At 51.0% G+C, this 26,409-nt stretch overlaps 1 protein-coding gene and 1 long non-coding RNA gene across 24 annotated transcripts in view; one reads left to right on the plus strand and one right to left on the minus strand.

The window, feature by feature from the left end:
* The window catches only part of LOC1269667 (titin), a 141,636-nt gene that overhangs the window by 68,236 nt on the left and 46,991 nt on the right, over positions 1 to 26,409 (plus strand). For 20 of the 23 annotated variants that reach the window (XM_061645653.1, XM_061645654.1, XM_061645636.1 and 17 more), the window contains 8 exons: positions 51 to 5,897; positions 5,971 to 6,205; positions 6,279 to 6,450; positions 6,522 to 6,708; positions 9,045 to 9,366; positions 9,451 to 10,777; positions 11,434 to 11,563; positions 19,960 to 26,387. In XM_061645653.1, coding sequence (XP_061501637.1) covers positions 51 to 5,897; positions 5,971 to 6,205; positions 6,279 to 6,450; positions 6,522 to 6,708; positions 9,045 to 9,366; positions 9,451 to 10,777; positions 11,434 to 11,563; positions 19,960 to 26,387 — 14,648 coding nt within the window. Of the gene's footprint in view, positions 1 to 50; positions 5,898 to 5,970; positions 6,206 to 6,278; positions 6,451 to 6,521; positions 6,709 to 9,044; positions 9,367 to 9,450; positions 10,778 to 11,433; positions 11,564 to 16,277; positions 16,988 to 19,959; positions 26,388 to 26,409 lie in introns of those variants that run through there. The other 3 variants (XM_061645655.1, XM_061645645.1, XM_061645657.1) reach the window with 2 other exon arrangements.
* Positions 1 to 26,409, minus strand: part of LOC133391410 (uncharacterized) — a 37,611-nt gene that overhangs the window by 9,672 nt on the left and 1,530 nt on the right. The gene's annotated exons all lie outside the window — the stretch shown is intronic.

The raw sequence follows: 26,409 nt of genomic DNA on the forward strand, positions 1-26,409 counted from the left end.
GACTTTCAATTTCTTTACTACATTGTTCCTTTCTCCTTCCCCTTCTTCAGCAAATGCCGGACTATATTTGGAGACGCTTGATGAACAGCGGCTGCAAAAGATTAAGGAACTGGAGAGCTACCAGAAACCACAAACGCAGGAAGTTGAACCGGCCAAGCAGAAGCCAGTCTTCCTCACTCCGCTGACGAGCCTGGAGAATCTGAAGGAAGGCGACTACGCCCACCTGGAGTGTCGCGTCGAACCGATCAACGATCCGAACCTCAAGATTGAGTGGTTCATCAACGGCAAGGCGATCCGTGCAGGACATCGCTTCCGCACGACGCACGATTTCGGCTACGTCGCGCTCGACATCCTGTACGTGTATGGCGAGGACAGCGGCACGTACATGTGCAAGGCCACCAACCAGGTCGGTGAGGCGGTCAGCACGTGCAACATTCGCGTCACCAACAAGCGCAACATCATCTTCGACTCGCAGCATCCGGACGGGCTGGAAAAGATCCAGAAGCTGGAGGCGCACTCGCGCCCCAACCGTCTCGAGCTGGACGAGCCGGAAGTGACGGCACCGCGCTTCGTAACGGAGCTGCGCGGCACGACCGAAATTCACGAGGGCCAGACGGCTCACTTCGAGGCGCAGGTTGAGCCGATCCACGATCCGAACCTGCGCATCGAGTTCTACCACAATGGAAAGCCACTGCAGTCGGCTTCCCGGTTCCACATCACGTTCGACTTTGGATACGTCGCGCTCGACATCCAGCACGTTGTGGCGGAGGACGCGGGCGAGTACACGGTCAAGGCCATCAACGCGAAGGGCCAGTGCAAGTCGTCGATCAAGATGCAGGTGACGGCGAAGGGAGCGATCATCTCCGACACGCAGCATCCGGAGGGTCTGGACAAGATCAAGCAGCTCGAGGGCGCCAGTCCATTCCGTCGCCCGGAGGTGCAGGATGCGGTCACGAAGCAGCGCCCGGTGTTTACGCAACCACTGCAAAACATCGACTACGTTGCGGAGGGCCAGACGGCACACTTCGAGTGCCGTCTGATCCCGGTTGGCGATCCAAACCTGCGCGTCGAATGGTTCCGCAACGAGCAGCCGCTCGAGGATAGTTCGCGCATCACGAAGCAGCACGATTTCGGATTCGTGTCGATGGATCTGCAGCACGTGCGCGAGGAAGACGAGGGCGTGTACATGTGCCGTGCGATCAACCCGCTCGGTGAGGCCGTCACGACCGCCTCGATGCGGGTGCGCACCAAGGCAAGCATCCAGATGGATTCGCAGCACCCGGAGGGCATGAAGAAGATCATCGCGCTGGAGCAGCCGCACCAGCAGCGGTCGGAGGACCAGGAGGCAGCATTCGAGAAGCCCATCTTTACGCAGCTGCTGACTGGACCGTCGGAGCTGTGGGAAGGTCAGCACGCCCACTTCGAGGCGCGTGTGGTGCCGGTCGGTGACACTAGCATGAAGTACGAATGGTACGTGAACGGCGTCGAGCTGAAGATGGGCTCACGCTTCCGCACTACGAACGACTTCGGATTTGTCACGCTGGACATCAACTCGGTCGTCGCGGAAGACTCGGGTGTGTACATGTGCAAGGCTATTAACCGCGCTGGAGAGGCCGTCTCATCGACCACAATGAAGATCAAGTCGAAGGCATCGATTGCGGGCGAACCGCTGCTGCCGGAAGCTTGGGAGAAGATCCAGCTGAAGGAAGCCGCCATGAACCGTGTGCCGGACATGTTCGTCGACACGACGCCCCAGCAGGCGCCAGTCTTCACCACGCATCTGGAAAGCCACGACAAGCTGCAGGAAGGCCAGCACGTCTATCTGGAAGCTCAGGTGGAGCCACGTGCCGATCCGAACCTGCGCATCGAATGGTTCAAGAACGGTATCGCCATCACGACCGGAGCGCGTATACGCAGCACGTTCGACTTTGGACTTGTGACGCTGTCGATCAACGGTCTGCGCGCGGATGACTCTGCCATCTACACCTGCAAGGCTACGAACAATCTGGGCGAAGCTGTGTCTACCGCTACGCTCAAGATTGACGCCAGCCACTGGCTGCTCGGAGACACGATGCACCCTTCGTCGGTGCAGAAGATCCAGGATCTGGAGGCACCGCGCATGAACCTGCGCGACGTGCCGGAGGATCAGTTCGAGTCGCCCGTCTTTGTCGACCATCTGAACAACGTGGAGATCAAGGAGGGCGAAAACGCTCACTTCGAGTGCCGCGTCGAACCGTCCAAGGATCCGACGATGCAGATCGAGTGGTTCGTCAATGGAAAGCCGTTGCCGACTGGCGCTCGCTTCAAGACTACCTACGACTTTGGCTTTGTCTCGCTGGATCTGACTGGCGCGTATGCCGAGGATTCGGGTATCTACACGTGCAAGGCCACCAACAGCAAGGGATCGGCATCGACCTCGGGTTCGTTGCGTTGCGCCAGCACCACCACGATGTATCTGGACACGCAGCACCCGCAGGGTAAGGCCGGACTGGAGGCGGTACAGGACACGGAAGCGGCATTGGCCAACCGATACCGCCGCCAAGAGTCCAAGCCGGAGTCTGCCTTCCCGAAACCACAGTGGACGGTACAGCTGCAGTCGGAGTTCCGGCTGAACGAGGCGGAAGCACTGCATCTGGAGGGCCAGGTGGAGCCAAAGGACGATCCTAACCTGAAGATCGAATGGTACTTCAACGGTAAGGTGCTGGAGCATGGTTCGCGCTTCAAGATGACGAGCGACTTCGGTTTCGTTACGCTCGACCTGACGGAGGTGTACGAGCGCGACCAGGGCATCTACACGTGCAAGGCATACAACCAGGCCGGTGAAGCGTTCACCTCTTCGACCGTGTACTGCGTGACGAAGGAAAGCCTCATCGAGCGTACCCAGCATCCGAAGGGTACGGAGGGACTGGAGAAGATCCAGGATCTGGAGGACTCGCTGCGCCGCCCAGAAGGTGGAGAGGCCGAATCCGACGCTGGACATGCGCCACGCTTCACGTCCGAGTTCGTCAAGCTCACGAATGTCGGAGAGGGTGAGATTGCTCACTTCGATGCAACGCTCATTCCGACCGGCGATCAGTCGATGACCATCGAGTGGCTGTACAATGGCAAGCAGCTGGAGGCAAGTCACCGCGTCCGCACGGTGTACGCCTTCGGTATGGTGGTGCTGGAGATCCTCGGCACGAAGATCGAGGACTCAGGAAGCTACACGTGCCGCGCCACGAACCGCTGGGGCACGGCCGAGATCAGTGTCGACCTGGAGTGTGTCGATAAGTCGGCTGGACAGAAGCCGCGCTTCACCACGCAGCTCCAGTCGCTCGAGGGCCTGAAGGATGGTCAATCCGCTCACTTCGAGTGCACGCTGGTGCCGGTGAACGACCCGGATCTGAAGGTGGAATGGTTCCACAACGGCAAGCCGATGCGCCACTCGAACCGCATCAAGCCCGTGTCCGACTTTGGCTACGTGCTGCTGGACATTGCGTACGTGCAGAGCCACGATTCGGGCGAGTACGTGTGCCGTGCGTCGAACAAGTACGGCGAGGATACGACCCGTGCCACGCTCAAGTGCTTCGGCAAGGGTGGTGTGTACCTGGAGTCGCTGCAGCCCGATTCGCTGGCCCGCATTCGCGAGCTCGAGAGTCAGTCGGGTGCAAAGCAGACGGCGGCAGGATCGCCAGTTGGCGAGGCACCACGCTTCACCACGAAGATCAGCGACATCACCAAGCTGGTGGAGGGCCAGAGCGCTCACTTTGAGGCGCGCCTGACGCCCATCAACGACCCCGAGCTGGTGGTGGAGTGGTACTGGAATGGACAGAAGCTGCCGCACGGCCATCGCTACCGCACGTTCCACGATTTCGGAATTGTTATCCTAGACATTCTGTACTGCTACGAGGAGAACTCGGGCGAGTTTGAGTGCCGCGCGACGAACAAGTACGGCTCGGACAGCACCAAGGCGACGCTGCGCTGCATCTCCAAGGCTAACCTCATTCTGGACTCGCAGCTGCCCCGTGGAATGGAGGGCGGACTCGAGAAGATCCAGACGCTGGAGGATTCGCTGATCCGTACGCGCGACGAGCGCGAACGTACCGAGGGTGGACGTGCGCCAGTCTTCACCACTCCGCTTTCGAACATCGATTCACTGCGGGAGGGTGAGAGTGCTCACTTTGAGGCGAAGCTGACGCCGACCGACGATCCGAAGCTGAAGGTCGAATGGTTCTGGAACGGCAAGCCACTCAAGACGGGCTCGCGCTTCCGCACGTTCTGCGACTTTGGATTCGTTATCTTGGAAATCTCGCCGGTATATCCCGAAGACTCGGGTGAGTACTCGTGCCGTGCAACGAACGAGTACGGCGAGGCCGTTACTACCTCGACCATGCGTGTTCAGGGCAAGCGTAGCATCATCTTGGAATCGCAGCTGCCCAAGGGCATGGAGAGCACGATCGAGCGTATCGCCGAGCTGGAGGGCCTGGGTATTCCGCACGGAGGACTTGGCTCGCCGGACGATGACACTGGCAAGCCGCCGGAGTTCATCACCACCCCGTCGGACATGACGCTGACGGAGAATTCGCTGGCCCACTTCGAGTGTCGCCTGACGCCGATCAACGATCCGAGCATGCGCGTCGAGTGGTACCACAACGGTAAGGCGCTGTGGGCCGGTTCGCGCATCAAGACGATCAACGACTTTGGCTTTGTGATTCTGGAGATTGCGGGCTGCTATCAGCGCGACTCGGGACTGTACACGTGCAAGGCGACGAACCGCCACGGCGAGGCGACCGTTTCGTGCAAGCTGACCGTGCGTGGTCGTCAGGGCATCATCATGGAGCCACAGCTGCCGTCGAACTTCCGCACTGGCACGGAGAGCATCCAGAAGCTGGAAGAGCAGCTGCACAAGCGCGAGGAGCTGATGGCCGACGAGGAGGAGGGCCGTCCGCCGAAGTTCGTTGTCGAGATCAAGGACAACGTGGACGTGGCTGAGGGTGGTCCGGTGCACTTTGACTGTCGCGTCGAGCCCGTGGGTGACTCGTCGCTGCGTATCGACTGGTACCACAATGGCAAACCATTCGCAACTGGTTCGCGTGTGCATATGCTGAACGATTTCGGCTTTATTGCGCTGGACATGGACTACGCGTACGTGCGCGATTCCGGTGTGTATGAGTGCCGAGCGACCAACAAGTGGGGTACGGCTTCGACGACCGCCAAGGTGACTGTGGTTGCCCGTGGTGGTATCGTGCTGGACTCGCAGCTGCCCGAGGGTATGACGGCTTCCAAGCTGAAGGAGCTGGAACGTGGCAAGGTGACGCTGGCCACGCAGGAAGAGCGTACCTTCGGACCGCCCAAGTTCGTGTCGCAGATTCAGTCGGCCACGATCGATGAGGGCGAAACGATTCGCTTCGAGTGCCGCGTTGAGCCGAAGGAAGATCCGAAGCTGCGCGTGGAATGGTTCCGCAACGGCAAACCACTGCCAAGTGGTCACCGTTACCGCACGATCTACGATATGGGCTTCGTGTCGCTGGATATTCTGTCGGTGTACACGGAGGATGCGGGTGACTACACGTGCCGCGCGTACAACGAACACGGCGAGGATGTGACGAAGGCGCACATTAGCTGCAAGAAGTTGCCGTCTATTGTGCTGCAGAACCAGATCCCGAAGGGCATGCAGAAGTCGGAGACGCTCATGCAGATGGAGGCAACGATCAAGAAGTACACCGAGGAGATCTTCCTCACCGAGGACGATCTGTTCGATCCGGACCGCAAGCAGCCGCCGCGCTTCGTTGTGCAGATCAAGGACCAGACCAACCTGGTGGAAATGCAGGCGACCAAGTTCGAGTGCCAGCTGGCCCCGGTCGGCGATCCGGACATGAAGGTGGAATGGTTCTACAACGGCAAACCACTGCCGTACAGTAAGTATCAAGAGGCGTTGGACTGTCAACAAACTACACTGAGCTAAACATCCATTATTTCCTATCTTCACAGAGAACCGTTTCACGCCGATCTACGACTTTGGTTACGTTGCAATGAACTTTGGCTGGATCTATCCGGAAGACAGCGGCGAATATTTGTGCCGTGCCACGAACCTGTACGGTATGGACGAGACGCGCGCCATCATCAAGACGACTGGCAAGCCAGGCATCGTCTACGACTCGCAGCTGCCAAAGGGCATGAAGAGTATCCAGAAGATCCGCGAAATGGAAGCCTTGTGGAACTTGAAGTATGTTGCTCATGATAGTCTTTTGCTTCCTTATTCCTGCCACTAATGAAACTGGGGTTTGGTCATCTCACAGCATCCCCGAGGTCATCGACGAGACGCAGAAGCCCAAGAAGGAACCAGCCTTTGTCAGCCGCCCGGATTCGATCGAGGTCGAGGAAGGTGAATGGGCACGATTCTGCTGCCGTGTCACCGGACATCCGAAGCCGCGCGTCATGTGGCTCATCAATGGACACACCGTTGTTAATGTAAGCGATCTCAAGCTCTACCAGGGCTTTCCAAACAATCTTCTCACACCAATCTCGTCCTTCCTTTTTAGGGTCAACGCTACAAGCTCACCTATGATGGCATGTATCACTTCGATATTCCGAAGACGCGCCAGTACGATACCGGCAAGATCGAGGTCATTGCCCGCAGCTCCGTCGGTGAGGCCGTTGCTAGCTGTGAACTGAAGATTACGCCCCGCCGCGACGACTACCGCGGTGTGCTGAAGAACTCGCCACGACGTAAGTGTATACCACCACAAACACGGCCATACGATACGATCTCACTGCACCAAAACAAGCAACTATCTTCTATACTTGCGACAGCGTTCGCTGTCAGCATACATCTATCGCTATTACTCCTACTACCACTACTCCGCATCTACTCTATCTGGTACTGTTGCCACTATCTATCACTCACACACTTACTCTTTACTACTGATTACGGCCACTCGAAAGATCCACACTGGAGACTGGTGCTTTGCTTTACCGCGGTAGAGGTCACTCCACTCCACTCACCGTACTGGGAGGGAGGGTGACCCAGCTCCACTACTACTACCTACACTAACACAGAGGTGATATAAACACGCTTCACTATTCCTACCTTCACGCCTCCCGCCGCCACCATTCTTTTTGTTCGAAACATCTCAATACTCAACGGGAGGCTTTCCATCGGACCACTTCAAAGCTGATACACGGGGCGACTATGGGCTTCGAACGACGAGATCCGTTCGCCGCGGTTGTCAGAAGGCGCTCACTTGGCGCTCAGTTTTAAAATAACGTACCATTGAGAGACTGTAAGAAGCGCGCGAAAGAATGAGTTCTACCTGCCGGGGTCGAACGTTCCCGTTTGTATGGGGAGAAATCCGCGAGGTTTTGCGCTGCGGATTTGGAACGAATGTTGTTTTCAATGTAACGTTTTGCTTTAAATTTTGCTTTAAATGATTGAAGTGAATTGAACTTAGAGGTATGTAACATTTAAAAATGTTTTGTGATCAATTTCCAATGAAATAAATTTTCATCAGTTTTGAAAATGTATATAAAAAACATAAAATTTATCGGAATATAACTATACATACAAATATCTATAATAATATAGTTCTTTAAATACAATATCTATATATATATATATATATATATATATATATATATATATATATATATATATATATATATATATATATATATATATATATATATATCTATATATCTATATAAAAAAATAGATTTATATATATATATATATATATATATATATATATATATATATATATATATATATATATATATATATATATATATATATATATAGAGAGAGAGAGAGAGAGAGAGAGAGATATTTTTTTTTCAAGAAAGTGAATAAAGCTGCCTTATAATTGATAACAAACCATCCAATAATGATGTATCGAATGAAATCCAATACCAACGGCAAAAAAATTCAAAATTCAAAACATAACTATCCTTAAATCGTAGATATAAACGTCTTTAAATGCTTGACAGTTGTATCTCATGATTCTCATTCTCTCATGAGCGTCGAACGGATTTCGTCGTTCGAAGCCGGTACTCGCCCCGACAGTATCACAACATTCCACGTACTCCGATACTCCCACCAGAGCCAGCCAAGCCAACAAACAGTCAAACCAACAGCCATTCAAATACCCCAAAAATTCCCATTCCTAGTTCCCAATACTTTCCTTTCCTTCGGAGGATTCTCCGAAAGAATCGTCGAATTTCCTAGCAATTTCCCCCCTTTAGTGACATCAGATCTAGCATATAGCAATGCCGCTTCCTTCCCGGGGTTTGAATGAGAGAATGCAGAGAAAAGAGATCTTCGGTGGAATACTACAACGCTGACAGACTGCTGCAGACTTCTTGAAGGCGAAGTCCCCCCGGAAGCCTACCGTCAGAGCCTCGGTCCAGAAGACATCCGTCTGGACTGCACCGTATGCAACTGATTTCTATCTCTTCCACTCCGTTTTGTATATAACTGACCTCCTTGGTGAAATGGAGAACCCCATTTCCGGCTTGTTCCATAATTTCTTGTAAATTGCAAAACTCTCCTTCCCGTTTTTATGCTTGCTGTTGCGCACCTGACCTATTTTTGTTTCGTATTTCACATTTTTTGTTTTTTTTTTCTGTTGTTCTCACAACTCGGGAAGCTACTAGGTAAGGCTTCTCAAGAGAGGTAGAAGTGAGAACAACAACGAGATCATTTAACGGTGGCAGTCTCTAATGTATTGGTAACCTATTTCCCACTTTCTGCATATTAACTGCGCTCAACTTCTTCCCCCGATTTGTTCCCCACACTGAAGGCATGTCTGCATGCACCGCAATCTTTCTTCTCTCTGTGAGTTTGTGTGTGGAACTTCTATTTCCTTCGCCTTTTGGCAGCGATCATATGGCACGGTGTTTGTCTCTGTACTGTAATAATATCCCAGGACCGTGGTTGTTTTGTAAAAGAACACCCATCCCATGGTCAGGGACTCCCATACTGGGATTCCCCGTCCATGTCGGTTGTACTGTGCTCAACCACCCATCACCCAATCCGTTTTTCCAAATCCAAATTATCTGATTAACAGCATGGTACGACTACGATCTAGTCGCTTATCAGAAGGGCCGTGTAGAGACGGATCTGGAGGCGACGCTGCAGGAGGAGAAGAAGAAAAAGCGCAAGGTCGTGCAGAAGGCGAAGACGAAGAAGGAGGGCGAAACCGAATGGCAAAAGACGGTCAAGCAGAAGAAGGGCGAGGAGTACTACAGCAAGCTGGCGGAGTTGGAAACCGAGCAGCTGACAAAGGAGCAAAAGATGCGCGAAGAGAAGCATCAGTTTGCGATCCCGGGCGAGAAGGTTGTCAGTCAATCGATCGCCAAGGGTATGGCAAGTGCCTACGAGCAGACGCTGTAAGTAGCAATTGAGGATGATCGGTCAATGATCACACTCTAACTCTCTCTAATTGATCTTGTTTTTTTCGTTTTGCAAAACAGGGAGGAAACGAAGGAGAGCGAAAACGTGGAACTGATTGACGCTCCCAAGAAGAAGCTGATCCCGGAGCCAACGGAAACGTCCGTCCAGGGCAAGGAGGTGCACATCTCGCAGCAGAAGCAAACGCAAAAGGAGGTGTTCGATGACAAGGAGATCATTCGTAAGATCACCGCCACCGAGACGACCGAGATGGAGCACAAGGGTACGACGCAGGAGCGCGTGGTGGAGGGCCCGGTACAGCCGACCAAACCGCCCGTCTTTACGCGCAAGATCCAACCGTGCCGGGCGTTCGAGAACGAGCAGGCCCGCTTCGAGGTCGAGTTCGACGGTGAGCCGATGCCGACGGTCAAGTGGTTCCGCGAGAACTTCCAGATCAACAACTCGGCCGACTTCCAGATCCACACGTTCGGCACCAAGTCGGTGCTGATCATCCGCCAGGTGTTCCTCGAGGATTCGGCCGTATTTGCCGTAATTGCGGAGAACCGCGGCGGAACTGCCAAGTGCAGCGCCAACCTGGTGGTCGAGCAGCGCCGACAGCAGGGCCGTGGTGGAGTCATTCCGCCCAGCTTCGTAAGCACCATCAGCGACACGACGGTAACGGCCGGTCAGTTGGCCCGCTTCGATGCGAAGGTCACCGGTACGAAGCCGCTCGATGTGTACTGGCTGAAGAATGGCCAGAAGCTGGCGCCGAACATCAAGTACAAGATGCTCGAGGAGGACAACAACTACACGCTGCTGATCATCGAGGCGTACGCGGAGGACGGTGCGAAGTATGAGTGTGTGGCCATTAACGGAGCCGGCGAGGCACGGTGCGATGCGGTCTGTACGGTGGACACACCGGTGACGCCGATCATCGAGAAGCCGGCCACACCCGGCACGGAGCGTCCGCCGACGCTGGTCGAGCCGCTGAAGGACAAAACCGTGCCCGAGGGACAGTCGGTCGAGTTCCGGACGCGTGTGACCGGCAAACCGACGCCCACCGCCCAGTGGTTCAAGGGTGACAAGCAGATCAAACCGTCCAAGTACTTCCAGATGGGCAAGGATCGGGATGCGTTCACGCTGATTGTTACCGAGGCGTTCCCGGAGGACGAGGGCCAGTATCTGTGCATTGCTTCGAACCCGGGCGGTGAGGTGCACACGACCGCCACGCTGAAGGTGGTCGCGCCCGAGATGCCCGACGCCGGTCCGAAGCTGAGCGAGATGAAGGACTGCCTGGTGGAGGAGGGTTCGCCGGCCCAGTTCAAGACGACCATCGTCGGCAAACCGACCAAGATGACCGTCCAGTGGTTACGCGAGGGTCTGCTGATTCCGGAGTCACCCGATTTTCAGGTAAGGCAAAAGGCTACGGCCCTCATTTCCCTCTCAATTACATTGATTTATGGAGCAACTAAGCGTGCCACGTCGTCTCTAATGACCGTGACATGACTTGGGACATCAATTTCATGCAAGAGGTGTGGATGATGTGTCTTAATTAGGGACTGTCGTGCTGGAGCTAGTATGGCAGAATAAATTGATCTGCAGTAGTTGGCACCAACACGGGATTGGCGATCTTGTTAAATGTCACACCCCTAGGACCAACCAAGTTCGGAAATGCCTCAATTCTTCCCATTTAAATGATTTTCACGCTACTCCGACCGTGTCGCTAACAATCTCGGACAGCTGTTGATGAGGCCACCGTAGCCAAGGTAGTGCACACCGTATTCATTACCTTCGCCCTGACATTTCATGTCTCGAGGGGGGGATACGTCGTCTTGTTTATCCATCAACACGCCAACGCGTGCTCGTGCTCCTTACGTTTCGAAATTAGGTTGGCAGTCGTCCCAAAACAATCCCTCTGCCAATAAAACCTCCCATAGCTCAATCTAGAGCGATGCTACTTGAACTGTGACTCTCTAGGGACTCACTCAGTGTTTTTGCCCCATTTTCTACCTTTCTTCAACGTCCGATAACTAATGCTCCGATACAAAACGCTGTCTCTTCCGCAGATGATCAACGAAGGCAACAACGCGGTGCTGCTGATCGGGACGACCTACGAGGAAGACTCCGGTACCTTCACCTGCCGTGTGACCACGTCCGCCGGACAGGTCGAAACGTCCGCCAAACTGATAGTCAAAAGTAAGAATACTCAGTAGAACCAACACCAAACAACTCCCAAAACAGCAAAACACCATCCGTAAATAATTTAGTGCTCGTCCCCCCAAAAAAAGCAAGCAAGCAAGCAAGCAAAGAACCGTTTTGACATTCTCTTCTACTATTACTTGTTTTACACACGCGATTTTTGTTTCTTTACACAAGTACTTACTTCTTCCATTAAATGTTTGCAACGCCCAATCTGTGTCTAACACCAGGATGATAGACACAACCACGTTAACTCCCGGAGCCGGAGAGAAGGAGGATTGTTGTTTTGCTGTTGTGCTACCATTGTTGTGTTTTGATTCTCTATAGCCCCCCACTCTTAGCCCTGTTATCTGTTGTTACCAACACGCGTGTGTGTTTTTTTTGCGCTTTCATAATGCTGCCCTAATGGCGGGTGAAATGTTGTTGGCCGCTCCGTGTGCAGTTGACAATAATTAACCAATCAAAAGGAAGCAAAAACAAACTGGTAGATTGAATTACAAAAAGAACACTGCAAATGTTCGCGCCCAAAATGACACCATCTTGAGGGCGAGAACGAGAAGAGCAAAGACGAAACAGCGTTCGCAGCAAAGGCGCAGAAGGAGAGACGACGGCAATGTCTTGTCCCAGTAATCTTAATAGGCAAATGTCCATTTCGGTACTTTGCTCTCGTTTTGTGCTTAATTGTTACCTAATTACTTAACTAATGTCCAACGTGAAATCTTAATGGCTGACACTGATGATGATGATGATGATAGTACACATGTCGGCGCGAAGGCAGGTGCAAGTGCATACATCGCGTTTTACGACATCGTTTTTTACGGATAGACACATTCGGATTAGAGGAACTCTCGGTTGAATGCCAAACACAAGATATATAAACGTATAAAGTAACCGTCAAGGGAAGGCAGCAGATGAGAGGAAGAGAGCGAGAGTGAGAGAGATAGAGAGAAATAGCTAGTTTACATACATTTATAATACCCACGCGCCATGTTTTTTAATGCTGTTTTACACGTACACATGATAGCTTTGCTGAATTTTAATGATCAAGTTTACTGACAATTTATATACATCCTCGCATAATTAGGCCAGCTTAGTTTTTTCGCTTAGCTTGAAGGATATGTTAACATAATAAACAAGAAACAAAAGCGGAAAGGAAGCGCGTTGTGTCAACATTACAAGGGCCAAAGCCATGATCGCCGTGAGGGGTTGAAGGATAAAGTCTGCTATAAAGCGAACGAACAAACGAACGATGGAGACAATCGCTTCCCTACCAATATCTAACATCAAAAACACCCATCACAATGATCAACCCAAAGTGATCAACCCATACCACCACCACACCGACACGCACACAAGCACACGATACGAAACGAGGAACGAGATCCCTTCCCACCGTCGTCCGCGAGGGGGCGAAAGGGACTCTTCTCACGAGTGTCTTCGCTATTTTTAGCAATGAAAGATAGATCGAATGACACACACAAACACAAACGTGCGTATAATACACGCACAATCGTTTTTTTGTGAGCGTCACCGGCGGATTTCGATTCCGTGTGGCCATTTTTTCCAAATTCCAAACCCAGTAGCGCTCCCGCCTCGCGGCCAAAAGCGAGCGAAAGCCGTATTAACGCCTTCTCCAACCCGGTCATACTAAAAACCTACCCCATCCGACTCAGTGTACGACTTCATCCCGGTACACCATCCGTTGCGAGATTGGCGAGCAAGTGAAAACGTCCGGAATTATTACGTTTCGGTTGGTATGAAAACGAATTGAGTACGAATTGAGGAATCAATCTTGTGTTCTTTCGCTTCAATTCTAATCAGTCCATTTGTCTCCTTTTTTTACTACAAAACACAAGTGCAAACACGTTACATGTACACGTTTTCATTTCCCACCACCCACCACCCACTGGGACATATTCACATGTCGTCGACCCATCAATCGTTCGTTCGTTCGTACGTGGCGTTCTCGTTTGCGAGGGCGTCAGAAAAGTATGCAGAACCCAAAAAGAACCGTCTTTAGCATCCCTCCCAAAACCTTACCAAAGCGTTTTCTTTTGCCTCGGCTCATCAAGATTAATAGCCAGCGTCTATCACAATGTCCGTTACACATTCTGTTTGGCTACGAAATGCGCGCCGCACGTCACTATTCAGGGCCACTCTCGACGCGGCACCGGCACCGAAACGAAATGGGTGCAGTTTTTTCATGTTTTTTGTGGAAGAATTTTGCAACGTCCCTGAGGATGGCGTTATGCACCAACCATGCGAATCTCGCGAATCTCCCGCACGGCAAAGAGTGCCAGGAGGGCGCAGAGGAACCAACTCACGATCTGCCTAATTATATTTGGCCACGTCGTGTTCCACGGCTTGGAGGGCGGTGGTTTGGCTGGCTTGGTCAAATTTGTGAACGCCGCGTGCCGTGTGCAGCGCACGCGACGGATGCCCGACTTTTCCTTCTCAGAGGAGGACGAGCGAAAACACACGCTGATGAGTTGCAAAGGTGTGAGCACACAGGCGTTTGGAATATTCCAACTCACCGGTGACTCAACCGGCCCCAAAATGCTTTTCGCTGAGGGGGGGGCGCGCGCGTGTAACGTAAGGTGAGCTGATGACAAACCTGACGAGATCTGTTGTTGCACCCCACTAGCAACCGTGTATTTTCGGGTTTTTTTCACACGGCGGCGAGGAGCCGGACGTTCTAATTATAGGACGCCATCGCCGTCGTGCGATGTATAGCGCACCTTCTGGCGGCCACATGCGCTACAGCGTGGTTTGCACACGGAAAAATTGAACGGGCGCGTTGTGTTTGCTTCCCGGAAAACCTCCCGTTTGAGGCCCACTGGAGGGAGCGCGGATGATTCATGCTGACCTTCATTGGGGGAGAAGCTGAATTATGTTTGTTTTATGGCAGGGCGCAAATTACAGCTACTGCAGACCGCATGGTGGTGTTTTTTTTGTTTTCATTTCTTTCGAAAGGGGTTTCTTTCGATTGATTTTCGGATGATGAGTGAAGACGGCTAGCGTAATTAAAGGTTTCGATTTGTTGTTCTTTTTGGTGCGTGTTTAGCTTTACGAGACTCGGTAGTTTACTTTATTGCGTATGAAAGATATAAACCAGAACATTAGATTTATGAGGCTCGTTACTTACCTTGAAGGTTTGGTATTGATCACTTCGAAACCGTACAAAAGATACACTTTGGAGAGGATAGGAAGCGATGTTACTGAGGTCCAAGTGAGGCGAGATAGTGAGTAGCACACACTTTTAAATCCTTGCGGTTTGCGCAGAGCAGAAGATCATTGAAAAGCGCGCAAAAAAAGATGGCAATTGAACGGAACGGATTCAGTTTAGGAAGATCAGAAGATAGGAGAGCAGAAGGAGCGAGCAGGAAAACAATTATGTAACCCCCCCTTTCCCCTTCAGAATGCTTCAAACTTTGTGCGGCGTCTAGTGCTTCTTCGAGCTGAATAATTAGCAATAAAGATTTCATTACTAAAATAGATTTCGTTCGCCCCCGGCGGGGTGATATGGCAAGAGGAGGGACGTTTGCAAGAAGCTGCCGTTCGAGAGAATAATCGTTCGTATCGGGTACTGCTGCACGTAGCACGTACCAAGAGAAATTTTCGAATGGAAGATGAACGATTGTCGAGAGATAGGTAACATTGTTGCTATGGTGCAGATGTTGGAAATAGCAGACACAGCGTTGTTGCGATCTTGATTAGCGTACAAATCGATCAACAAACTTCGATCCTCTCGAGCACTGGGGCAGGAGACTTTAGGCGATGCAGAAATATTCTAGAACCTTCTCCGGATTTCCCGCGTTCCGTGCATGAATCATCGCGTAAACTTAGTAGGGGCATCCATCTCCCAGGTGGGTCAGTTGTTGACTCAGTTCCTTGCAATACAACAATGACGCTACCCACGCGGATCGAGCTTCTGGCGTGTTTTTGGACGATGATGCCATTTGCCGTGTGCCGCATTGTTGTCACACCTGTCCCGGTTCGTTTGATCTACACTTTAGCGTTGTTGTGCCGAGACCGACTTGTTGTTGACACCGATGTATGCACTTGCCCGAATGTACAATGTCTAAAGATGCTGACGTAGCGTAGGGAAGAGTAGTTACCACCGACCTGCCGTCGATATCGATAGAGCCTCCTCGCGGCCAGTTTGCACCAATCCGGTATCGCCTGTGTCCTGTTCAAAAAAGAAACGATATTCAAGCGTTAGTAAACGTTACGATCCGTCTGCAGCCGTTAATGCCGTTACCAAATGTGCTGCAGCGTCCTCAAGATGGTGGTTGCAGTTTGGATGCGTACATGAGCTTGTTTATGACATCAACAACAACCGCCACAAACACACATACACACACACACATCGTAACATTAACGCCCAATTACAATTTGTTTTAAAAAATCGGTAAAAATAGATTCGCGCCTTTGTTTCGTGTTTGCCATTTGCAATCCATTGCCATCCTTTAACCCCTGCCTGCGATTTCCTGGCTGCGTAGACTCGTGCTCCTACAGCCTGGTAAAACCTGTTTGACCGCAGTACAACCGGGCGAATGACCCCGAACGTTCTGGGCAAAGTCAAAGGCACGCTACACGCTTTCGAAATCGCATAATGGCGCTTGGCAAGAGCGTTAATAGATTTGTGTGCTTGTGTGCTGACGTTGTTCTTGGTTGTTTTTTTTTTGTAATTTTGCTTTCGGCTACTCAGGCCTCCTCTCAAAGGAACAACAGCCTAACCAATAAATTTCCGCTGCAGCAACTGTGGTAACAACGATAACAAGCGCCCCAGAAACAATATACTTATCTTGTCAGCTTTGCGGAGGATATTTAGTACACGCTGTGCTGCAACGCACGAACCAGTTGCATGCTGTTCTGCTGTGTACTGCTGCTACTGCTACCACTTATAACTACTGCTTCCTTGTTCTTGCTGCTTGCTGCTGTACACCCTCCAATCCAATGGAGAGGTGTGCAGGTGCGTGTTTTGGTCGAAGAAGTTCGGAGCTCACTGTATCGAACAGGACAATATGCTAAGCTTAGCTGCGAGTACACCAACACACCGAGTAGCATTGTAGAGTAGAGTGCAATCGATCCGATCGGACTTAGGCTTAGAGCAATAATAATACGATCGAGGGTTCGATCGTGTACCCCCAACGCTTTTCCCGTTGTTACAGCTTGCCGTGTTATTAGATTGTAAGACTTATTTATTAACAAATTAAACATCAACACTTACACACACATTGTGTGGTACACTTAAGGATGATTTAATCGCGCTTTAACCAACAAAACCTTCTCTCCACACCTTTGTCACTATTGCTGCGCGATCGGCGACTAATTATATGTATGTTTTTATACGTTTGTAAGTAAGCAATAAAACCGAACCTGGAGAGTAATACATTAATAATAACAAACAACAAAAAAACAAACAAAACAACACGCTTCACTTCATTTCGACTCCTTTACGGCCCGAATCACTTCCACTTTTCCCCCATTGCTTTTTGTTCACTAACTCTCCCTTCGAGCCCCGATTGGTGACTGCCCTCTAGTGGAAACCGGAAGCATCTGCATGATGCTGCCACAATGGTTTTGGGTTTTCGGGTATGCATCCCATTTCACTATTTGCAGGACAACGAGCTGTTGACAAACATGCCATTCGCGTCATCTCCTCGCACACACAGCCCCACACGACGACACCAGCACACACAACCATCAGCGAACGACGCCAGGATTCGAGTTCGAAAACGTCACGCGACAACAGCTAGTAGATTAGAAGCCTGCTCGAATTGGAATTAGCTCTTGCTGCTTTTTTCCTTTTTGATTCCCTCGTTCCCCCGCTCCATGGTATTTGTGTTCCCCAGCCTGTGCCGCTAACTGTCCCAGCCCTCCAGGCCCCTAAGACCCGTGTGTCCGCCTGGACTCGAAAACCGGTTCGAAACCGTCCAACCGAGCTAACCACACTATATCGACTAAAGTGACCGGTCGGTTAAAAAGAGAGCACCCGGGTAACCGTTCCGTGTTGTGCCTAATGTCGTCCCGCTCGGCGCAGGCGCATCCGGTCCAAACGTGCGCTCTCGCGCGCACACAGACCATCGGAGAGATATTTTAAGAAATGCCGAAAATAATTAATAAGGGTCACTCATACTCACGGTGCTCCACGTACACACAAACTCACGGCTCCGGCGAGAGAACGAATCCCGCGAGATCGGGAGCTAGGAGCTAAAATTAAACATTTCCGTCCCGCGGTCGTCCCGCGGCCACTTTCGAAACGGTTCGACAGCAGCCGTCGCGGAAGCTAATCCGTTCTCGGGTGTTTTGCTTTTTTTTTCGCGAACCGGTTCTTGGGTTTAACCCGGGTATTTCGGATGCTGTCAGTGCTTGTCAACTTTGAGTCGCAAGTACGGCCGTACGGACTAAGCAGGATCGCCGTCGTCGTCGTGACATGACATCTTCACCGCACACACGATTGTCTGCACTCGCGGGAACGATTTATGACCCCATTTCCGCGCAGTTGGCTGTACCGTACGCCAAGTGCACTCCTTCCCTCGGTGACGGATATATGTTCAACTTTTCTTTTCGATTCATTTCTTCCACACTCTTTGTTTGCCACTCACTTTCGCATTGCGCAAGTAGTGATAACATGAGTAGCAAGAGTGTCTGCTTGTTCTACTCTTTATCCTGTTTTCGGCTCCTCTGCCTAACGATGTCGTTTAAACGCAACTTATTTTTGATGCAATATGAGACTGTTCATGTTGAGAGCTTGTTTGTCTTGCGGTTATTGTTTGCGCGCTAGACAGGAAGAGTTCGCGAGTTGCGCGCAAGTGATAAATGTCTAACAAAATTTACAGGATTAGCTTTAATTGAGGGGGAAGAATGCTCGTCGAACACATTTGTACGACGCAGGAAGGTTACAACAGCACACCTACGGCAGCAGTGTCGTGGTGTGGTGGTGATAATTCGTTGAAATGAAAAATAATTTATATCTGTAGGTCTGTCATCAAACTAATCCGCCGGCGATGCGTGCCGCTCTTGCGTGGATGAGAAGGTGATGTACCTTGACAAAGACCTCATAGTAACGCACACTTGAATGGTCCATTCATGGTCTCGTGTTTCATGGTTTTTCATAAATCTTTTGTGGTAGCTACGATAAAACAAAAACTTCCCATTATTGGGAGATTCTCCTTACTAGCTTCACAGATTGATGTAAGGGTTAGTAGTGTACGCTATAGTTGAGTACTTCATCACCAAAGGCAACACGTGACTTCAAGGATAGGATTCTAATATAGTATCTACCAAAATTAGAGGTCGAAGGTTTTGGTCAAGGCGATCGAACGCCTCGGTGAAGGGTATTTGTCAAGCGTGTTTTTCGCTTACCAACGTTAGTCACAATATATTTCCTGTACTCCTGTACCAATGTGAATCATCCGGCTGTTGTTGCCTCGTCAACGGTATAAACAACCGAATGACACACAAACTGACCATCACAATGTCAACTATTCTTCAGCGTTTCAAGGATGAAACCATCAGTGTACCATGACTAATCGCTCGCGTTTGCATAGTGACCATCAACTTGACTATTTTCCCAAAGCAATAGAATTTTAATTGTACACAAGTAGGAGGAAAACACCACGAGTAATACGATACGCCCTTTCTACTTTTCTCCGACCAAAACCAAACGATGATACATTGCACGAAATAACGACCACATTGCACTTATAGCATGTTGATGTGGGGTTACCTTTCGCGAGCTAGAATGCATAGCGCGCTCAAGGTACAATAAAGTCAGTACACCATTACATTCCTTCAACCATGACCAAGATCCCACGGCCATTTTGCACTTCACGTACGAGACCAATTCCTTGATGAGCTAATCCAGACATTCCTGCCCTGCTAAAAATAACCCATCATCTCACCTTTACTACACCTTCGAACGCAACGTAAAGTGCAAAATAACAACGTGCCATATACTCCCCGAAGAATAGAAAGTGCTTCTCTCCACCACTTTTTCCAAAAGTTCTTTCAACACTCAGCATCGCCTGTTCGTTTGTGTGGAAATGTGTATGTGTGTGTGTGTATTTGTGTAGACCTGTGGACGAATTAGACCACGTAACGCCATCTGTTTACGCTTAGCATTCCATACACCCGTTGGTTCGGTGCGCTATTCGCTTCATAAATTTTGATTCTCTCCCCACATCCGAACGGTGTTTCTTCCAAACAACTCCCGCAGGTATCTCCCCCGACTGCCTCATTTACCACTGCGCCCTGTTTATTTTTGCCTGCCGAGGTGTATGCATACACTAACACTGCTGTCCCCCCATTCCGATCGAACGGATCATCACCGTGTCAATCGGTTGCTAAATCATTAACGTTTTCGTACACTTTCCCTTTTTACGCAGAGCGTCGAAAGCAGCTGCGACAGGTGCACGGTGCTGCTGGAGTTCACCTCCAACAGCAAAAGGATGTGCAACCGACACAGCAATTTTCGTCATCGACCACCTCTGCGACTGCTCAACAGTTAAGCGATACATCGTACGATAGTAGCACCGGTACGAGCGAAGTTGACACCGAGTTCGTCCCGCAGGGTGATGAAAATTTGCCATGGAGACGATCTCGAAGCCTATCGCGAGGGCCAACCACTGAGGCTGTTGCTCCATGGCGGCGTGCCTCTCAAGATCGACGTACGTCCCGCGATCGATCACTGTCGATCGATAAACGCGAAGAGATCAAGCCATGGACGGCCGAGGTAGTTAAACTGAAGAAAACGACCAAGGAACGTAAAACCATCGAGAAAGAAAAACTCGAAACGGTACAATTGAAACCGACACAAATCCAGAAGCCGCAGATTAAGCGCGAACAGCTAGAGAAGGTCGAACTGAAGACAGTGAAACGTGAGCAGGAGATATCCGAGCTTAATATGGAAGAAATGGTTCAAGCCATCATCGGAGAGCAGGAAGATATCGACCATATAGATTATAATGTTCAGAAATTACGTCACGATGAGGATATCTCTATTCTAGAGATTCAGCAGCAGGTGGATGAATTAATTCGCAAAGACTCGCAAAAGGCGGAAGGAGTTGCCTGGCGTCGAGGGGGTCCAAGAAAGGAACAGCCTCAAACCGGTAGGGAACAGTTCGTCGAAACTGACGAGAGCACTATGCTTAAGGTAGATCGAAACGAAACAACGACAGAACTAGAACAGCAAAAACTCACTCTGGACCAGGGAGCTGGCGTAGCGTGGAGACGAGGCAAACGTCCGGAGCCAGAACATCAACCTTATGCACAGGTGGAAGATTCTACCATGCTAAGTGTCGATCATTTAGAAGAGCAAGAAGCGAAACAGCAACAGCCCGAGCTCCAGCCAGTTCCTTGGCGACGAGGACCCAAAGAAACTACACCCAAACCCGTAGAGTTTACGGAACGAGAGGACTCTTCTACGCTCAAATTGGAGCAAACCGAACAAGAACTGTCACAAGATTCGAAACCAACCGAGCAACCGGTTGGCTGGAGAAGAGGACCGAAAGAAAAGAAGCCTGTTGTTGAACCAGCAACAGAAGAGCCGGCTCCAGAAGACCAACCAGAAACGCAACTGCCTCCATGGATGCGGGGACGAAAACCAGGACCAAAGCGAGAATTACCAAAACAACCCGAGCCGGAAAAGGTCGAGCAAGTAATGCTCAAGCCTACACCTCGCCAGAAGAAGGAGCTTCCGAAAGAGGCTATTGAGGAGGTCTCGCTCAAGCCTGTCCCCAAGAAGCCAGTTGTGGAGGAGGTTGCTACTGCTGAGCCCGAGGAAGTCGAGGAAAAGACAGTCAAGATTGTCAAGAAGAAAAAGCCAAAGTCCGTCACACAACAGGAGTCTCTTGAGAAGCTGGAGTTTACTTCCACGGAGGTACCCGAAGTAGAGAAAATGGAGATGCCCGAAAAGCTGGAGGAAGTCAAGCCAATCGAGCCTGAACAAGAGCCTGAGAAGCCCAGTTGGCGTAGACAACAAAAGCCTAAGCCTCAAGAGGAAGTGCCAGAAGAAAAGCAATGGCCTACTGGTAAGCGACGTCCTCTTCCAGAAGAACCGAAGGAAGAAGTCGTTCTCAAACCAATTCCAAAGCCTACGAAAGAGACAGAGCCTAAAGAAACTAAGGAGCCTACGATCAAACCGAAACCAATACCAGAACTCGATGATAAACCCGAGCCTGAGCTTGAACTGGAGAAACCAGCCGTACCGGAAGAGGACACCAGTCTTCCTCCGTGGCGTCGTGGCAAGAAGCCAGTAGAGAAGAAGCCTCTTCCTCCTCCGGCTGAGCCTGAAAAGGTCGAGCAAGTAATGCTCAAGCCTACACCTCGCCAGAAGAAGGAGCTTCCGAAAGAGGCTATTGAGGAGGTCTCGCTCAAGCCTGTCCCCAAGAAGCCAGTTGTCGAGGAGATTGCTCCAACTGAGCCCGAGGAAGTCGAGGAAAAGACAGTCAAGATTGTCAAGAAGAAAAAGCCAAAGTCCGTCACACAACAGGAGTCTCTTGATAAGCTGGAGTTTACTCCCACGGAGGTACCCGAAGTAGAGAAAATGGAGATGCCCGAAAAGCTGGAGGAAGTCAAGCCAATCGAGCCTGAACAAGAGCCTGAGAAGCCCAGTTGGCGTAGACAACAAAAGCCTAAGCCTCAAGAGGAAGTGCCAGAAGAAAAGCAATGGCCTACTGGTAAGCGACGTCCTCTTCCAGAAGAACCGAAGGAAGAAGTCGTTCTCAAACCAATTCCAAAGCCTACGAAAGAGACAGAGCCTAAAGAAACTAAGGAGCCTACGATCAAACCGAAACCAATACCAGAACTCGATGATAAACCCGAGCCTGAGCTTGAACTGGAGAAACCAGCCGTACCGGAAGAGGACACCAGCCTTCCTCCGTGGCGTCGTGGCAAGAAGCCAGTAGAGAAGAAGCCTCTTCCTCCTCCGGCTGAGCCTGAAAAGGTCGAGCAAGTAATGCTCAAGCCTACACCTCGCCAGAAGAAGGAGCTTCCGAAAGAGGCTATTGAGGAGGTCTCGCTGAAGCCTGTTCCCAAGAAGCCAGTTGTCGAGGAGATTGCTCCAACTGAGCCCGAGGAAGTCGAGGAAAAGATAGTCAAGATTGTCAAGAAGAAAAAGCCAAAGTCCGTCACACAACAGGAGTCTCTTGATAAGCTGGAGTTTACTCCCACGGAGGTACCCGAAGTAGAGAAAATGGAGATGCCCGAAAAGCTGGAGGAAGTCAAGCCAATCGAGCCTGAACAAGAGCCTGAGAAGCCCAGTTGGCGTAGACAACAAAAGCCTAAGCCTCAAGAGGAAGTGCCAGAAGAAAAGCAATGGCCTACTGGTAAGCGACGTCCTCTTCCAGAAGAACCGAAAGAAGAAGTCGTTCTCAAACCAATTCCAAAGCCTACGAAAGAAGTGAAGCCTACAGAAAGCAAGGAACTTACGATCAAACCGAAACCAATGCCAGAACTCGATGATAAACCCGAGCCAGAGCTAGAACTGGAGAAACCAGCCGTACTGGAAGAGGACAACAGCCTTCCTCCGTGGCGTCGTGGTAAGAAACCAGTTCCCAAAAGGGAAATTCCTGCTCCGGAACCTGCTGTCATGGAGACTGTTACTCTTAAACCAACATCAAAACGGGCTAAAGAATTGCCTCAAGAATCGATCGAGGAGGTATCGCTGAAGCCTGTGCCTCAAAAGTCAGAAGTTGAAGAGGTCCCAGCCGACAAGGTGTCAATAGCTGAGGTGAAAGATATCTCCCCAAAGAAGGTGAAGAAACCAAAACGAAAGGAGGAATTGAAACCGCTTGAAAAACCTGTCTATCCTGAGATTCCTGAACAAGAGGAAGTGCAACTGGAGAAGACGGAACACATTCCGGAAGAAGTACAAAAAGAGCCAGAAACAGTTCCAGAACAACCTCCATGGCGAAGAACTCCAAAACCAAAACCTGTTGCAACCGAGGAAGAAGAAAAGAAATGGCCAACAGGTAAGAGACGTCCACCAGTTGAGGAACCTAAGGAAGAAGTGGTGTTGAAACCGATTCCTAAACCGACTAAAGATGTCGAACCACAACCAGAGCAACAGATCACAATCAAACCTAAGCATCCAGAACCAACACCAAAGGAGGAAATTCCCGAAGTAACGCCTTGGCGTCGTGGAAAGAAGGAAAAGCCACCGGTCGAAGAGGAAGAGCCTAAAGAATGGCCGAAAGGAAAACGAAGGCCACTGCCGGAAGCTCCTAAGGAAGAGGTGGTACTAAAACCAATTCCTAAACCATCGAAAGAAGAACCTCCCAAACCAGCCGAAGAACCAACGATCGTTCTGCCTAAACCTACAGTTCAAGAGCCCGAGGAACCGAAACCGGCCCCATGGCGTCGTGGAAAGAAGGAACTTCCCAAAGAAGAAACGCCCAAGGAAGAAATAACACTCAAACCAATCCCGAAACGCGAAGAGCCCGAGCAAACGGTGCAGGAAGAGATCATCCTGAAGCCAGTTCCAGCTCAACAAGCATTGATAGAGGAAATCCCGGCACCGCATGAATTACAACCCGTCCGTGATGTGAAGATCGAGGAGACTGTAACCAAAAAGACGAAGCGCATCAAAAAGCAAATCATTAAACCAATGTTCCCCGAGTCGGGTATTGCCGAGGTGGAAGAATCGGTGACTTTCGAGGAACCCGAAGAACCGGCGCAGGTTGCAGAGACGATCGTAGACATTGTTGCGGAGGAGGTACTCGATCTTATCCCTGATCTTGCACCACGCGAAACTGCTAAAAAGCGAAAGTCACGCAACAAAAAGCATGTCGTCTTCAAGGAAGAGCTGAGCACGTTTGCAATGGAACCAGAGGAGGAAGAGGAGCAAGAAGAGGATGAAGCAGAGGAGGAGCAGGTGCAGGAGATTTCGCGTTCCAGCATAACGCTCACTCGTCCTGATAGCAAACCGGCACCAGTGCCGGTAGAAGAACTCAAGATGGAAGAACAGACCACCGAGTTCCGCAAAGAGATGGAGGTGCGCGTGCAATCCAACATTGTCAAGAAGGAAAAGAAGCGTCGTGTCTTTATCGACGACAGTCAACCGCTTCCTGAGCTGGAAATCATTACGCAGAAACGCGTCCAAGAAGTCACGGATAAGATCGCCGAAGAAAGCGTACGAGAGGATCGTCAACTGATCGAAACAACGCAACAACAAATTTCCGAGACAAAGATTCAGGAGCAAACAGTGAAGATTAGCAAACCGAAGGTACAACCGCCAAACATTGTGGAGAAGCTGCAGCCACAGATCTGTGAGCCAGACAAACCGGTTCTGCTGCGATGCCGCATCGAGGGTGTTCCATTCCCAACAGTGCAGTGGTACTTTAACGACACGGTACTGTTTGCCAGCTCCGAGTACATCATGAATGTGGTGGAAGATGTGGCCACACTGGAAATTGCCACCGTGCAGCCTTACCACGTCGGTATCTACACCTGCGAGGCGAAGAACGTCGCCGGAGTGGCTATCAGCAAGGCAAACATTGTCGTGCAGGAGAAGCCTGAGCACGGCGAGGCACCTCGGTTTGTAGTGCCGCTAAAGATTGAGCTAAATGAACAGAAAACGGTCGCAACTATCACCTGTCAGGTGGCGGGCATTCCCACTCCCAAGGTGCGCTGGTTGCGTGACGAGATTGAGATAATCGAGGAGGAGGAAGAAGAGATCGAAACATACTACGAAGAACGCACCGGACACGTGCGACTGACCGTCAAGCATCCAAAGCAGAACGTACCGGTGGTTTTCACTGTCGTAGCAGAGAACAAGTTCGGCAAAGCAGTTGGCAAAGCGAACGTGTACATTCAATCGGTAGTGATGGAGCGAGCCAAACCATCCGCCGTTGCGCCACAGATCGTGCAGCCGCTAGAAGCACAGGTGGTTCGTACCGGAAGTACGCTTGTTTTCGAGTGTCGGTTCACTGGTCAACCAAAGCCTACGGTGAAATGGTTCCGCAACAGCAAGGAAATCGTCGAGGAGGAAGAAGAAGTCATCATTACGACGGAAGAGTACTACAGCCGGCTGGAGATTCGCCGTGTGACCCGCCAAAGAGGTGGCAAATACGAGATTACGGTCATGAACGAAGCAGGACAGGCTAAATCGTCCGCCTCGGTTGCCATCTCGGACGCTACCGATACGGATGAGGCTAAGGCACCGCGCTTCATCGAACCGCTGGTGCCGAAGCTGATCGCCGAGGCCGAGGTGTGCATACTGGAGGCGTCGGTCGAGAGTTACCCAACGTCTACGTTCCAGTGGTTCAAGGAGGGTGCTGCGATCAAGTCGACCAACGAGCAGCGCATCGTCACGAAGGAGAACCGTTCGATACTGATCATCGAGTCGTTCACCCGCCGGGACACGGGTGCGTACACGTGCCGGGCGGAGAATGTGGCCGGTTCGGTAACTTCCACTGCGACCGTCCAAACGCTGGACACCATTGAAACCGAGGAGGTTACCGAATACATATCACCGCGGTTTTTGGAAACAATCAAACCGACGCGTGTTATGGATGGAGAGCGCTTAACGCTTGAGTGCCAGGTTGTGGCGATGCCGCTGCCGAAGGTCCACTGGTACCACAATGCGCAGCTGATCCAGGAAACCAAGGACAAACAGGTACAGCAGGACTCTACCGGGCGCTGTGTGCTCTCGATCAGCGAGGTATTCCCGGAGGATAAGGGTGAGTATACGTGCGTGGCCACCAACAAGATCGGCGAGGCCATTTGCCGCGCCACAGTCAACGTGGAGCCTTTCGAGTACGTGCCAGACTCGGAGCAGTTCCGTAGCTCAGAAGAGGATTTGTTGACGGATAAGGTAAGACATGAAATGTTGCCCA

Source organism: Anopheles gambiae, chromosome 2, assembly GCF_943734735.2.
Source record: "Anopheles gambiae chromosome 2, idAnoGambNW_F1_1, whole genome shotgun sequence".
NCBI lineage: Eukaryota > Metazoa > Arthropoda > Insecta > Diptera > Culicidae > Anopheles > Anopheles gambiae.